This window comes from Solanum verrucosum, unplaced genomic scaffold, assembly GCF_900185275.1.
Source record: "Solanum verrucosum unplaced genomic scaffold, falcon-dt-bn FXZP01000283.1, whole genome shotgun sequence".
Lineage (NCBI taxonomy): Eukaryota > Viridiplantae > Streptophyta > Magnoliopsida > Solanales > Solanaceae > Solanum > Solanum verrucosum.
In genome coordinates, this window is record NW_026020415.1 from 352,136 (window position 1) to 366,393 (window position 14,258).

General features: G+C 34.9%; 1 protein-coding gene across 4 annotated transcripts; it reads right to left on the minus strand.

The window, feature by feature from the left end:
• Positions 1-1,831: 1,831 nt before the first annotated feature.
• LOC125840813 (sucrose transport protein SUC4) lies at positions 1,832-14,057 on the minus strand. 4 transcript variants are annotated; one of them, XR_007443760.1, is made up of 7 exons: positions 13,298-14,034; positions 7,988-8,730; positions 7,569-7,632; positions 7,442-7,485; positions 6,855-7,014; positions 3,351-3,417; positions 1,832-2,058 (listed from the first exon to the last, which is right to left on the minus strand). XR_007443760.1 is itself a non-coding variant. In XM_049519785.1 (6 exons), exons 1-5 carry the CDS (start codon positions 13,788-13,790, stop codon positions 6,856-6,858), a joined length of 1,503 nt encoding a protein of 500 aa, XP_049375742.1. In that variant the 5' UTR covers positions 13,791-14,057; the 3' UTR covers positions 3,130-3,482; position 6,855. The 4 variants fall into 4 exon arrangements, 2 of the variants coding, with proteins under 2 accessions (XP_049375742.1, XP_049375743.1); XR_007443759.1 differs by having other exon boundaries at positions 1,834-2,058; positions 3,351-3,482; positions 13,298-14,033; XM_049519785.1 differs by lacking the exon at positions 1,832-2,058 and having other exon boundaries at positions 3,130-3,482; positions 13,298-14,057.
• Positions 14,058-14,258: the final 201 nt, after the last annotated feature.

Below are 14,258 nucleotides of genomic sequence, written 5' to 3' on the forward strand. Positions count from 1 at the left end.
ATCGAAGGGATCTTTTCTCTTACATAATATTTGATCTTGGGAGTTAAATAAGTTATCCTGAATACTCACAGTTTGTGGGAAGTATAAACAGGGGGAAAAAAATGTGGAATTGTTGGATGAGTGGGAAGGTGGTCGTATATAAGAAAGCAGCATCATGCAAAATTGCAAAAAATTCGAAAGGGAAAAAAAAAAAGGGACCACTAAGGGTTAATTGGTGTGTGACAGAAGAGAGCAGTATGCAGTAGATGGCCATATGAAGAAGAGGCAGATGGAAGAAAAGGGGACACTGAAACAAAATCTTGTAAAATAAAAATACAAAAAAGTACGTGCTGCATTTACAGCCATTTAAAATTTTATTGTATCCAATTTTCACAACAGGGATCAATGTGTCTCCAAGTGGGGGGCCTTAATGCCTTGCTTGTGCGTCTCTCCGTATTTCTGCAAAGCAACACAAACAGAAACAGAAACAGAACAACTTTAACCAGCACCCAGAGTTACCTGCACCTTTCTTCCTCCCCCACTAATATTTCAATCACAAAATCCTTTTATTTCCTCCAAAAAATAAAAAAAACTTATCTATGTGTCAGACCCAGAGGCGGAGGCAGCATATAATGAGGGGTTCGGACAAAAAATATTATTATTTATACATGGTTAAAATTATTTTTTAGGTATGTATAATAGATGTCGAACCCCTTTCCACTAGTTCGTGTGTTTACTTCTCAGATTTTGAACCCCCTTATTAAAATTAGTGGCGGACCATATTGACAGTGTAACAGTGAAACTTAAACTCGTAAGCTTGCTTTCATTACTGGTCACAAAGACAGATACAAGGGGCTAAAGGATTTGTTACATTATCAGTGTATATAAATTGAATAAAGTATACGATCTTATCCACCAACATGGCTACGTGAAACAAATGAAACGTAACATAACTTGGGACAATTGAATAATGCTTGTCAATTCAAAGAAAATATTCTTTCACTCTTCAGTACTTGAACAACAACCCAAAAAAAAATGCAAGTACACTACTAAAATAACATTACTTGTGTTTAAAAAATGTATTTCCACCGCTCTTCTACTTAAAAATAAAATAGTAATATGGTAGTGATTTTTTGCTCAATATCCCAGATGGGGGGTGGGGATCCACAATTACAGCAATATGCATATGGAGCTGATGCCATCAGATCGTAATGAACCAAAATTGACAGAGTGTTAGCATCTAAAATTGGATCTGATTCACAAGTACGGCTTTTCCAATTCATCTGCACCAAGTTTTTATTCTCCTTCTACAACATTTTTCCACCAAATTAACTTTTAAGCATGTAATATATGCCAAGTTCAGTACACAGCAAAAGAATTTTTTTTAGCGATTGTCATGTCCTCTTCCACCAGAGATGTCACACCTTAAATATGTTTCAACATTTTCTCAAGGATGATAGCTCTGTACAGAACAAATTCACTCATTCTAATTCTCCACTTTTTCTCCAAAAAAAAAACAGAAAAAGAAAGGTAACTAATTTTTTTTCATTTCCAGTATCTTCTGGTTCTAGTCTTTATCTCACCCCCAAAGTCACACATTGTAACCACAATCTACAGGTCTTTCGATGCGAAAAGGAAATATCAATGAATGTGCGATTAAACTTCATAATCTTTCACATTAAGCAGACAATGATGTTATTCTAGATATCTTCAGGTCTACTAATGCATTGCATTTTGCCATTGTACAACTAAAATTCCAATGTTGTTTGAATGAATAGTACCAATCACCTTTATTAAATGTAAGCATTACATGGAAGGAAGAACTTTTATAGATTCTGATATGCAATAACAGTAGGAATTTATTCCCAAGCACACAAGAAAGCTACCAGAAAAGAGAGAATATTAGAAAAGGGAACCTTTTCTTTTCAGACAAGCTTCCAATACACACAAATTTCATAGTGAAAGATTAATTATGTCTTAATCAAGGGCTCAGTCTGCCGGAACTGTTAGCCTCCAACCAAAATTTTATAAAATGAATTCACCAAAGTCATGTGCAAACTGCATGAGATTCCAGGGCACCTTGATATATCACCAAAGCAAGTAAGCTTGTGAAAAACATGATATTTTTGGTAAAAGAATAAAGCCTGATGACTAATAAGGATCCCTAGCTGCAACTTCACTTCTTTTCAGCATTATTAGCTATGGGCACAGACTCCATGACCATGAATGGTTGACAAAAGCACAACTTTGATCCCAAATAGCATATCAGACATTAAAGAGACGCAAACTTATGGCGTGCTGTGTTTACAGCAGAATAAGATGGAACATCTGACACGAAACTTGTTCTCATCACAGTTTAGTGAATTATCTTTTTGCACTACATGCTATCGGCAGCTCAAATGTAAAGGTTTCAGTAAGGATCTAATTGCACATAAGTTGGACTCGAGGGTTTTATATGTATGCTATCAAATTGCCTATTCGGTCATTGCTCGTGCAGGGAACATTCTGTACATCCTGACAATCTTGAGCATAAGACTGGGTGCTGAGAAATAGTTTTCTCCGTGATCTTATGAGTTAATGATTTTGAGTTCAACTACACCACTTTTGACGTACATGGAAATATAGTTGGTGCAAGAGATGTGGTTTTGAGCTACAGAAAAAGATGGCCCTGATAATGTTCCAGATTGGTTTTCATGTATGTATCCTCCATCTTCATAGATAACGGGCATCTAAAAGCCAGGTTATTTTATATATCACAAATTGGTTCTAACTCCCTGTGGGTGATGGTTTGGGCAGAAAAAAAATCAGTCCATGGAATCACAAGTTTAGGGTGCCACTATGTATGCTCGAGATTATAACTCCAGAGTATATTCATTATTACTATACTAGGTTGATTATAGTTTTTGTTGCATGTCAAAGCTAATAATCTATAAATGGCTGGCAGCAATGATGAGATGACTTTTACTATAGCCTTGTCTAACAGAGCACAATTACAGAGTACTATATAAAGCCTTCTGTGATATGGATGTGATAAATGCCTTTGCAGCTGAAAAAGAGTACTATTTACAGAGTAAAACTATACTCGGAGATAGATTAAATGCACAAAGAATATGTGCTTTATATACTGAACACTTCTTGTACAGTTTGTACTGATATTTGAGATTTGCTTTATCTAGAAAGTGGAGAAACACCAAACAGAAAATTGTTCAGTGGCTAAATTTGAGTAACTAAGTAAATAAATGATGAACATGAAAAGCAATCTTGAATGCTAGAATCAGTACCAAGTGAGTGGAAGAGCTATATTTACAAAAAGGTAATGCAAATTGCGGGTTGATCATAAAATTCAAAAAAAATAGAATACAACAGTATACCTCCGCGAATTCTTCAGCATTCAGATTGAGCAATACTCAAAACGGCCACAACAGAAATATCAAGTGGCTGCCAGGGACAATGTGGACAATTACCACCACCATCAATCTCATCTTCCAATATGACAAAATAGCCTACCCCCAGAGAACAAAAATATTATGACCCAGCAGCTCAAGAAAAAGTAGACAATAGTCCAATAGGAAAAATAGACTCAGGAAATCCCTATAGAGTGACCACAAGTGTCAATAAGCAGATGATAAGTCTTTTACAATCACAAATTTGTAAGAATGCATATGGGGAAAAAATTGTCATTTTTATGCAAAAACACTCCAAGGTATTTCTTCAATAACATGGCTAGAAATAGCAGATTTTAGAAAGAGCTTAATCAATACTCTCTAACTTTATAAATTCTTTTCAATGATTAAAAGCCTCTTAAAGGTCGCAACTTTGTAAGCATGTGCATTGCATGTAAATGAGGAAAAAATATCATTTTTATGCAAAAATGCTCAATGCATTTCTTCAATGACTTGGTTGGAAAAGGATTCTAAACATGAGATTAAATAATTATAGTGCACTCTTTAGTTTTCAATGGTGTTTTAAACTTGAATGCATCTAGGAAAAATAAACAATAACAGGAATAATATGTTTTGACCATAATCCAAAGCTTGATTCCTGAAACAATTCGTGACATCTACATCTACCAACAATCACAACAACATGCCAGCATAATCCCAGTATCCCACAAATGGGTATGGGGAGGGTGGTATGTTTGCAGCCTTATCCCTACCTTGTGAAAGTAGAGAGGTGGTTTACAATAGAACTTCGGCTCGAGCAACACATAATAAAATCAAGTATCGTAAGGAAATACAGTAGTAAAGCAGTCATGCTAGCATAATGGAGAAGAGAACAGTAGCAACAACAAAAAATACGATGACTGAAACAAAGGAAACAACCTGTGATAATTGAATTGAAGAATAAGATAATATGGGAGTAATAATAACAATATTGGTAAGGGCAACTAGTCAATGCTCTACTACCTACTACCTTCTACCCTAATGGAAGCAAAGCACTTGTGTAAGTGATACCAACTAGTTACACTTATTAAGGTTAAGTCATATGGACACTTACATTTCGTCCAGTGTTTGATAAATTTGGTTAGAGGTTATATGACTGTGTAGGCTAGGTGTAACATTTAGAGAAACTTAAGTTTTGGAGAACTCCAAATTTGTCCTGAAAAATAAATTATTTAGTCAAATGGAAGGGGCCCAAATAGAACTGAGGAGGAGGATTGATACATTAACCTTAACTATTTGATAAATTTGGTAGGCTAAGTGTAACATTTAGAGAAACCTAAGTTTTGGAGAACTCCTAAGTTGTCCTGAAAAAACAAATTAGTCAAATGGAAGGAGCCCAACTAGAACTGAGAAGGCGGATTGATACATTGACCTTAACTATTTTAGGATTGAGGTAGTAGTAATAGTTGAATAGATATAGCTTCTAGAGAGTATTACTAGACATTAAAAGATATTAGAAATCATCACTAATAAATATGATGTATATTTTGATAGTCAATTTGCACCTAAATGTTAAGGCTGGTTTTAAACAGGAGACTCTAAAAGGTTCAAGGTCAATATCAACGTTTAATGATATGCTCAATTATCTAACAATGATATGATCAGACATCTCAGTTGCATCCCACACAGATTATGGGTTATTTTGAATTTTGATTGAAACTGGATATGATCTCCTTCCACCAGAGCATCTGCCTCAAAGCATTGCCTTTTATTTTTAACTGGTAATATAATATTTTGAAACACTAGAACAATAAGATGTGGTGGCCAGATTAAATGCAGAAGACAGTAACAAACCATGCATTTAGTCATATGTGGGCTTATATGGTTAAAGCTAGTTCTATTAGAGTTCATATGTTGAAGAAATTAAAAATTGCAACTTATTTGAAAATCAAGTGGTGCTGCATGTAGCTTAAAAATTCATGTAACCAAGAATGAACATACTAAAAAAATTGTCCTTTTATAAGATAAAAGATGGAATCAGAATGTATTGCGACTAGGGTAGAGGGGCAACCCACTATCCACCGAGTTTCGAACCGTGCATCATTAGCCTTCAGGAATTGTCTCGATTATCAATAAAAATATGTGTTTTGACTAGTTTTGCTTAATTTAAGTGACTAGTTAGTTGATATTCTAACAAAATATATTTGAGGATTCAATATCAATTTTTTTTTATAACCATGGTGTTTGAGCCAGTTTTCGCGAACCTTAATTAATTCTACGAGATATCTGCTACCTCCCACTAGCACAAGTACCAGATAAATTATCTGTCCACTGAGACATGAACAGATATGAAGAAATTGTTTTTGTTGTCGCTAGGAGAAGATTGATTATTTTTGTAAAAAGAGTAGACAATTTGTACATCTTAACTTAGGGGTGTGTTATCTACAAATATTTTAATCAGTCAATATCTTGTTAAGAATCTATGGATATTCCTAAACTGTTGTAGTTATGTGTTAGATTAGTGTTGGAATATAAAGAAAATGTGTATTTAAATAAGAAAAATCTTATAGATTTAATTATGTTAGTAGTATAGAGGTTTGAATACTTTCCATATTGTACATAGTCTAGAACTACTATATAAAGGACGACCTCTAATATATACATTGTTGTTACTTAATCAAGTTAATGAGAAATTATTTGTTCTATTTCACAATTAGGAAGAAATTATTGACACCAGTTATGCAGTTTATGTGTCTGTTAAAGCAAAATGTTCTCTTGAACGTGTTTTTCAATATTTCTTTTGTTGCATGTCCTCAAGCTCTGGAGATTAAATAGTTTTGCAGATGTATTCAAATAGGAGAACGTAAATAATAAGAGGGATAAAGGCTTCCTCATTTTTTCAGTAACTTCTACTAATCTAAAGTATAATTACTAGGATTACTGATATACTAACAGATTCTTAGAACACGATGCTAAGTGCCCATAAGGACAAAGTAGGAGTGAATTGCCTCCACTCTGTTCATTTGCTATGCTTCCAGAGATATGTTACTAAAACATTGGAATAAAAGAAGACGTCTGAGTTCGAGACAATGAATGTAGAGATGATACACAAGACTGATGGCAGGGGTGGAGTTAGGCTAGCGCCAATAAATATACAGTATATACAAGGTCAAATAATTTTATATATATAATATAGTAAATATTGAATCCCCTTAGCTTCTTCGTGTGTTCACTTTTTATATTTTGAATACTCTTAGCGAAAATCCTGGTTCCACCACTGAATGAAGGCATCACTTTTTACATAACTATTCTATCTATTTTTTTTGGGAAACGAAATGGGTCAAGCGACTATGAGTTCGAGCCCTATTAAAGGTCCTTAAATGGGAAAAGTTGGCTCAACAGCCTGCTCTTCAGAAAACTAGAGATAGATAATTTAAATATGGTGGACAAGTAGAATAGAAAGGAGTTCAAACAGAGACATTAGCAGCTTACCTCATGCAAAGATCTTGGGTTTCTCAACCCGTGTTCGAGGAATCGCCAAGATGGCTATAAGTCCACCAGCAAATGCTGAAAGCGCAGCCACAACAAAGGCTGGTGAATTGCCTCCACCAAATAGCTCATCCCATGGCCCACTTCCCAGAGAAACCACAATCTGCAACCAATGACAATATCTTTTCATTCAGTGGCCTATATAACTTCAGGAAATAATAAGATACATGCTATAAAGGTGCAGCAAAAATTCCTAGTGGAAACACCCATAAGAATAATAATGTTCTGTATTCGCTTGAAAGATACTCTAGATTCCATCATTTACAACGGTTCACTCCTTGCCTCATTTTTTTGGGAAAATGCATAAGTACCCCCGGCCTATGCCCAAAATCCCTGAGACACACCTAACCTTTAACTCTAACCAAGGGCTCAACAGATAACAGCTACAAGAGCAAACTAGCAAGAGGCAACACAATGCACCTGTGGCACATCCATCTACATAAAGGCTTTGATTTTATTTTTTTTGGACCACTTTCTACAGACTGTTCTTGTTTTGGAGAAAACCCATAGAAACAGAGCAAAATTTATACCTGTGGGAACACAATTGCCAGGTTCAGCACACCCATTGACAAGCCTGCAAGGTTGAAGTTGTAATTGATGCTCTATTTTCTATTTGACCTACAGAATATTGATCAAAATAGACAAAACTCAATCTACCTTGTCCAAGCCCAAGAGCATCAATCCTTGAGGATACTAAAGCGTATGGAACACTGTATGTTATCTGCAGAAAATGACTTGCATTATACAGTAATATACATAAATAAAGCTCTCTTCTAAGCCCCCATGGAACTTGTGCTTAAACTGAATCCTTTTGAAACAGTAACCTCAAATTTCTTTCTGTATCGTGCTACATTTGCCAGGCATCTTACATAAAAAGATTATTTCATACAGACCAAATTTCTATATTACATTTCAACAATAACAAACTCTGTAACATATACCCCTGTTGTTAAAAAAATTCGAAGATTAAGAATATAAGTGGTTTAGAGGTGTTTTAATTTAACTAGTTCTACACATAAGCCTGTGTAATAGTGCAAAATAACTTCTGGTTGTGACTTCAAAATAAAGCAACTTACAGCTAGTGGGATCCCAAGAATAGAAAATACAACCAGCGCAGCAATCACAATGCCATCCGGTGGAAGACCCTGGCCAATGTCTATGTTACTCCTAGCGGCAGTAATTATAAGCATGGCTATAAAACAGAGAGACATGACCACGTTTGAAACTCCCCATGTGAAACCAGCTCCCCATTTTCGACAGAGCTTCTCCATGAACAATGAAGTTAGTCCAAGAAGCACAGAATTCAACGTTAGACCCAATGAACCCATTCGCACTCCTGCACTATAATTCTTTCCATCATTTGGTTCACCGCCATAAATTTCTCGACCAAACCAGTCAGTATCGAACAAAAGAAACGGAAACCATCCAATCCAAGTCAGGGCAGTGACAAGCAGGATCACCCAAACAACACCTGGGAAATACTTGAAAATTCCAAACAACTCCCAGAGAAAAGCTTCTTCTTGACCATGGCTTGATTCACCAATCTCTTCTCTGGTATGAGAGGAATCACGACTGGGATCTAGAGGCTGCTCATTGGCCGCTGATATGCTAATGCATGTAGTTGTTGCAATAAAAATAATGTCGATAATAAAAGCAGCCTTTAGATTGGCACAGTTGATGGTGCATGCAGTATTGAGAGTAAAAGGGAAGATCTTGAACCAGCCACTGTAAGATCCAGTAGCAAAGCCAAGGATGTTACCAATGGCCATAAATAAGGAAAAATATGCATTTGCTACCCGAGTTCTTCTATGATCCTTTTCTGCATATTAGAAAGCAGAGGAAGTGTCACTAGTTTGAAGGCAACTTCATGATATAAATATGCACAAATAAATGACAATGAAGTCGTACAAAAATGTAAAATTGATATATCTCGCCCTGAAAAATTAAGCTCTACCAAGCCTTTTCTTTTGGTGGCTGTATCATCTCTGGAATAGCACCATCCCTCCATTCATCATCCCATGGAGGTCCTCTACTTCAAACCCCATGAGCATTGACAGACCGTAGCCTCCATTTTCACCATTATGTCTTTTCTTATGCTTAAGTGTTATTTTCTCCAAAATAGTTGAAACTAGGGGTCAAAATCCATAAAATGAGATTACTGTCTTATGCTTCAGTATTACTTTCTCCTAAATGGTTGAAACTAGAGGTCAAAATCGACAAAATGAGATTTTCTTTTGAATTTTGGATACGTAAGTTAGCTTCAACAAAGTGAGGATATTATGCAAATTTAGGTCTTACTAGCTCCTTAGATAGGGTATATAATATTATTAACAACTAAATTAAGACTTAAGACTAAAAAGGAACAAGGAGCACACAGTGTATGTAGACAAAGTAGACCTAATCATTAGACTCCATAATCATTTCTTTTTGAGATATAAGACTCCACAATCTTCTCAGTAACAAGCAAGTGCTTCTTATTTGCTACTGCTATCCTTCACAAGGGGATAAAGAAAACTAGCTAATTCTGATTTTGTTTCTTTTCATTAGCAGTTCTTATGGAGGTAATATATGGTCACTGCTGCTGGTAAAGGCTCCTGTAAGAGCTAGATTATGAACATTTCTTAGGCAATCAGCTCAAAATCTTATCTCAGAGAGAAAAGAAGGTGCTGATGATATATCATGCTCCAAGAATGAAGTTTGCGCAAAATCAACACCACCACAAGCACAAATCTCCCATTACCCCTTGTTATCTCTCTCCCCTCTCTAAAACACTCTGCGGTCCATTATTCACTCAAGCACTTTAACTAAAAGTAAAATTCCAGAACTCCCAAATGCTTCTAAATATGTGATACCAGGACTTTAACTGGTTTTTGTTTGTTCTCATATAAACAGTTCACAGATGGATGATTTGGAAGACAAAAGTACCATCTGAAATTGCTTGCTTTGGGTGGGTGGAAACTAGAAGTGCTTGGCTGACTTAAGAAATGTAACAGAGAAGAGGATTTTCACAGTGTAGTAGGTATTTTCTGTGTCAAAGGGAAGTGGTTCAACAAACCATTTGTTGATTACTGTAAATTTTCTTGGCAGATTTGGACAGTTTTGTTATGTGTGTTTGAAGTGCATTGGGCCATGCCACGAGATTTGAATAGTTCTGTATTAATATGGAAAGTGCAGAAAACTGGAAGCATAAATGAGAAAATATGGAGGACAGCCCCTCTGTGCAGTATGCGGAGTATCCGGTTGGAAAGAAACAGAAGGTGTTTTGAAGGAGAGAGGAAGTAGATTGCAGCTGTTAAGTATAAATGCATAGAGAATTTAATCTGCTTTAACGGAAGTAAAATTGATGAACTTTCAGTTGTGCTAAACTAAATAGACTCTTTGAGATGAACGATTGTTGTCTTTTCAAGACTTATGTAATTCTGTTCTTTTCCTTTTTGCAGTACCTCCTGGGTACTTGCTTGGATAATACCTTATCAAAAGAAACAGTTCACAGATGGATACAGAGTAAAAAGATGGTTCTTACTTGTTCAACTCACCATTGCAAATGTTGTGAGCTCAGGACCTACCGTTTTATAGAGCAGGCATTTGGCTTTTGATAGGAAATTGACCAGACATGACGAGTTTGTTCTTACTCTGTCAAGAATTAATAATCAAGTCAAAGGATGGAATAAAAAGCCATATCTCCTTGGCATGTTCAGGCTAGACATGTTAAGTGGATAATGTCAAGGACTATGATATAGTTAGTGCCAAACATTAGGCACCATTGAGCCATTCCTCTCACTGCGCTAACTAGTTCGAACCAATAGTGATAGGGACTAAAGCAAAAAGGGGAAACTCAAATAAATACACTGAGCTACTTGATCTATGTGTGATTTGAGGAATCTGATCAAAGAAGAAATAATAGTGTGATTATAATAAGTAATACTGGTATATGATCTTTTCACCTTTAATTGTTTGAACTACCAATTGTAAATTAATAGGAATGATTTATTCCCAATTGACATCAGTGCTCTTTTCCAACCGTAATGTTTCTGCCACTTTCAGCAGTGGAATGGACATTAATTTTTTGTCAATGCAATTGTGTATCAGCGATGGAAGCAAAAATCAATTGATGTTGAGTGGGGACAATCGCAGTGACCTTCCCAGGCATGATTAACTAAACAGTGGAATTTAACCTTTATTTACTTGACTTTTGCCCCTGTTAAGCTATGCAATGATTTATCAAAATATTCCAAGGAGTGGCTTCAAATTTTGCACCATTTTGTGCAAATCTGAAAAGTTATCTAAAACCTTATTGACATGTACAAATGATTCATGAAGAATGAGTTTTAAGAACTTGAAAAATTGTTACACAAATTTTTAAATTATCTTTAGTCATGCACCATAAGTATAGGTTATGGCAACAGAAACCACTAATTCAAATACAGTGTTTGACTGGAGCTCGCAATCCTACTTCACATATCAAGGATGAAAAATAGTGTACTAAACTTTTTAAATTATTATCTAGTCATTTTTTTTTTTGAACAGGTAACTTCGTTATTATCTAGTCATTTTGAATTGGTAAATTTGCAACTTGTATTCTTTTTAGCTTCTGTGTACGTTAAATTTCCAACACGAAGTACTCTATTCCAATTTAACAATGAAATTTTGTCAAAATGATCACTATAACAAATATGTCAAGTACTCTGGGGAGAAGTGTAAAATACATAAATGTTCCATTTTTTATCATTAGGGTTACAAGGAAGAGAGAATTTCTCAAAACTGTTTGATCCTGCTCAGCAAAATTTCTAGATCCGCTCTTGGCAGGTAATATAGCTTAGTCCATATAATTTGTCATCCAATTCCATAGTGTAGTTTAATTTAACCTTCTATAGCTGGTTAAAAATCATCAGAATGCAATAATCTCACAAATCAAACATCAAACCACTAAAATTCATCGGAACGAAATCAATATTTGGTTATACAAACATATAGGTATGCAGAAGACTAACGTATAATTAAGAGTATTTGACATTGTTGTTGGGAGGTCAAAAACACTTATTTTGAGATAAAGGTATTTGGCGAATCAATAAAAGTGCTTTTGAATGGAAGCAGAACAAGTTTTCATGTTGTGTGGAAAAAGCTAAAAAAAAATTGTTTAAAAAAAACAGAATGAAAAGCAGAAAATTATTTTTTTCAAGACCAAAATATCCAAACCATATATACATATTTATCAATTTATTCCTCATATTTATTTATTTATGTGGTAGATTTAATTTGTGAAATAATTTTAAATTTAGTTTGCTTGATATTTTTAATTATATTTAAATCATCATATTACTATTATCAATATTTATTTATTTTATTCATCTATGTGTAAAGTTGATTAAAAATTTGAATATGTATATTTTAATTTTATAATAGATAATTAAAATAATTTCTCTCTATAAATAATCTTAATATTAAAAGTGCATTGATAGTTGTCATTTTTCGTAATTTGATTCTCAAAACTATTTTTTTACTCCCTCAGCCCCATTTTATGTGGCACTTTTCGGATTTCAAGAATCTATCTTTGACCGTAAGTTATTCATAGATCCTTTAAACATTGAATTATTAATTATTGTGACTTATAACACTTTTTACGTAGTTTACAAATATATAAATTTCATTTTAAGAAATTTGAAAATTTCATGCGCAAAATCCCGGTCAAACTTAAATTGTTTGACTTTTGAAAAACGAAAAGTGTCACATAAATTGGGATAGAATGAGTAAAAGATTATTCAAACACAATTTACTTATCAAAAATATTTTTCAAAATAAATTAACCAAACACAAATTATTATTTTTTCAAAAACACTTTTATGAAAAACTATTTTTAAAAAGTCATTCTAAAAATAAACAATTTTTAATAGTAATGTCAAACCTGCTCTAAGATTCTCTCCCAAGTCCCATGATCGTCATGGCTCAACTCAATAGATGCACATCAGCCATTAGTATTAATTAAAGGAAGGAAACCAAGGAAGAGAGAGAATTTAGGATACAGAGAGGGTCCCACCGCACCATCGGTGCAGGGATAATTTTGTCTACTTGAGCTGAACTAGTGCGCCTCATACGTTTTTGACCGTCAAAAAAGTAGAACAACACATCTATTGCATTTCCATTTCTTATGGAGTTATGCTGAAGAAAGCTAAATATTCTATTAGAAAATAGGCGAAGATGTTTGAAGCTTCATCTTCCTTAGAAAGCACTAAACAATTAAATGCATCAAATGATAAATTACAGTTGATTGGTTAATTCAATTTAAGCTATTGAACAGCGTAAAAAAGAAGAAGCAGAAAGAAGAGTAATCCACAAGCAATAAACAAATCGAGAAAAAAAAAGCTGTAAAATTGAATTGAAAAGCTTACGTGTAAGATCAGCAAGCAGAGCTCTGCAAGGTCCTTGAGTCATATTATTAGCAACATCGAGAAGCCAAAACCCTACGACAAACGCCGCTATAGCACGCACTTTTATTTCACCTCGATCACCTAAAAGCCATCCAATATCAGCGGAGAAACCGATAATCAACACCGCAATCATGATCGATACAGCTCCGGCGACAATAAACGGACGCCGACGACCGAACCGACTTGTGCACTTGTCACTCATGTGACCTACTAAAGGCTGAACCAGTAAACCTGAAAGCGGTCCACAGAGCCATATTATGCTCGCCCAAGCATGCGGTATTCCAAGCTCTTGCACATAAGGTGTGAGCAGTGATAGTTGTAACGCCCAACCGAATTGAATTCCACCGGCAACCGAAGCTACTCGGAACAATAGTCTCAGTGGTACTCTCGGTTTCACCGGTTCTCGAATCGCCGGTCGGTTATGCCTTGTTCTATGCCTTTCTATCTCCGGCATCGTACAAATATCAAAACGTCGACGTATTGATGTGTGTGATAATGGAGAATTTGGAGGAAGAAGGTGGCGAGCTGGTGGAAGAGGGAGGAAGTGCTGAAAATGCCCTTGTTGATTGATAAAATTACGAGATATATTGAGAACAGTGAGGAGAAAAATAGATTATTCTCGGGGTAGAGTTGTAATTAGGCCAAAGGCGCGAGGGGGAATATGTAGGTTGGTATATATGCCTAAAATTGCTTTACACCTTCTGGAGTGCTGTCGTTTCCTAATTTCTTTTTGTAAATAGAAAATTAGTTGTCTTGAGAAAAGAAAATTATTTTTATTTTCATTTTCATGATTACTAGCACAAACTATTCTACATTCTATAATGGGGGTAGTTAGCTGGATGACAAAGTTTTTTTGGGATTAATTATAATGATATTAATTTTTATTGATAGTTTGATATGTTGTATCAAAAATATTTTAATT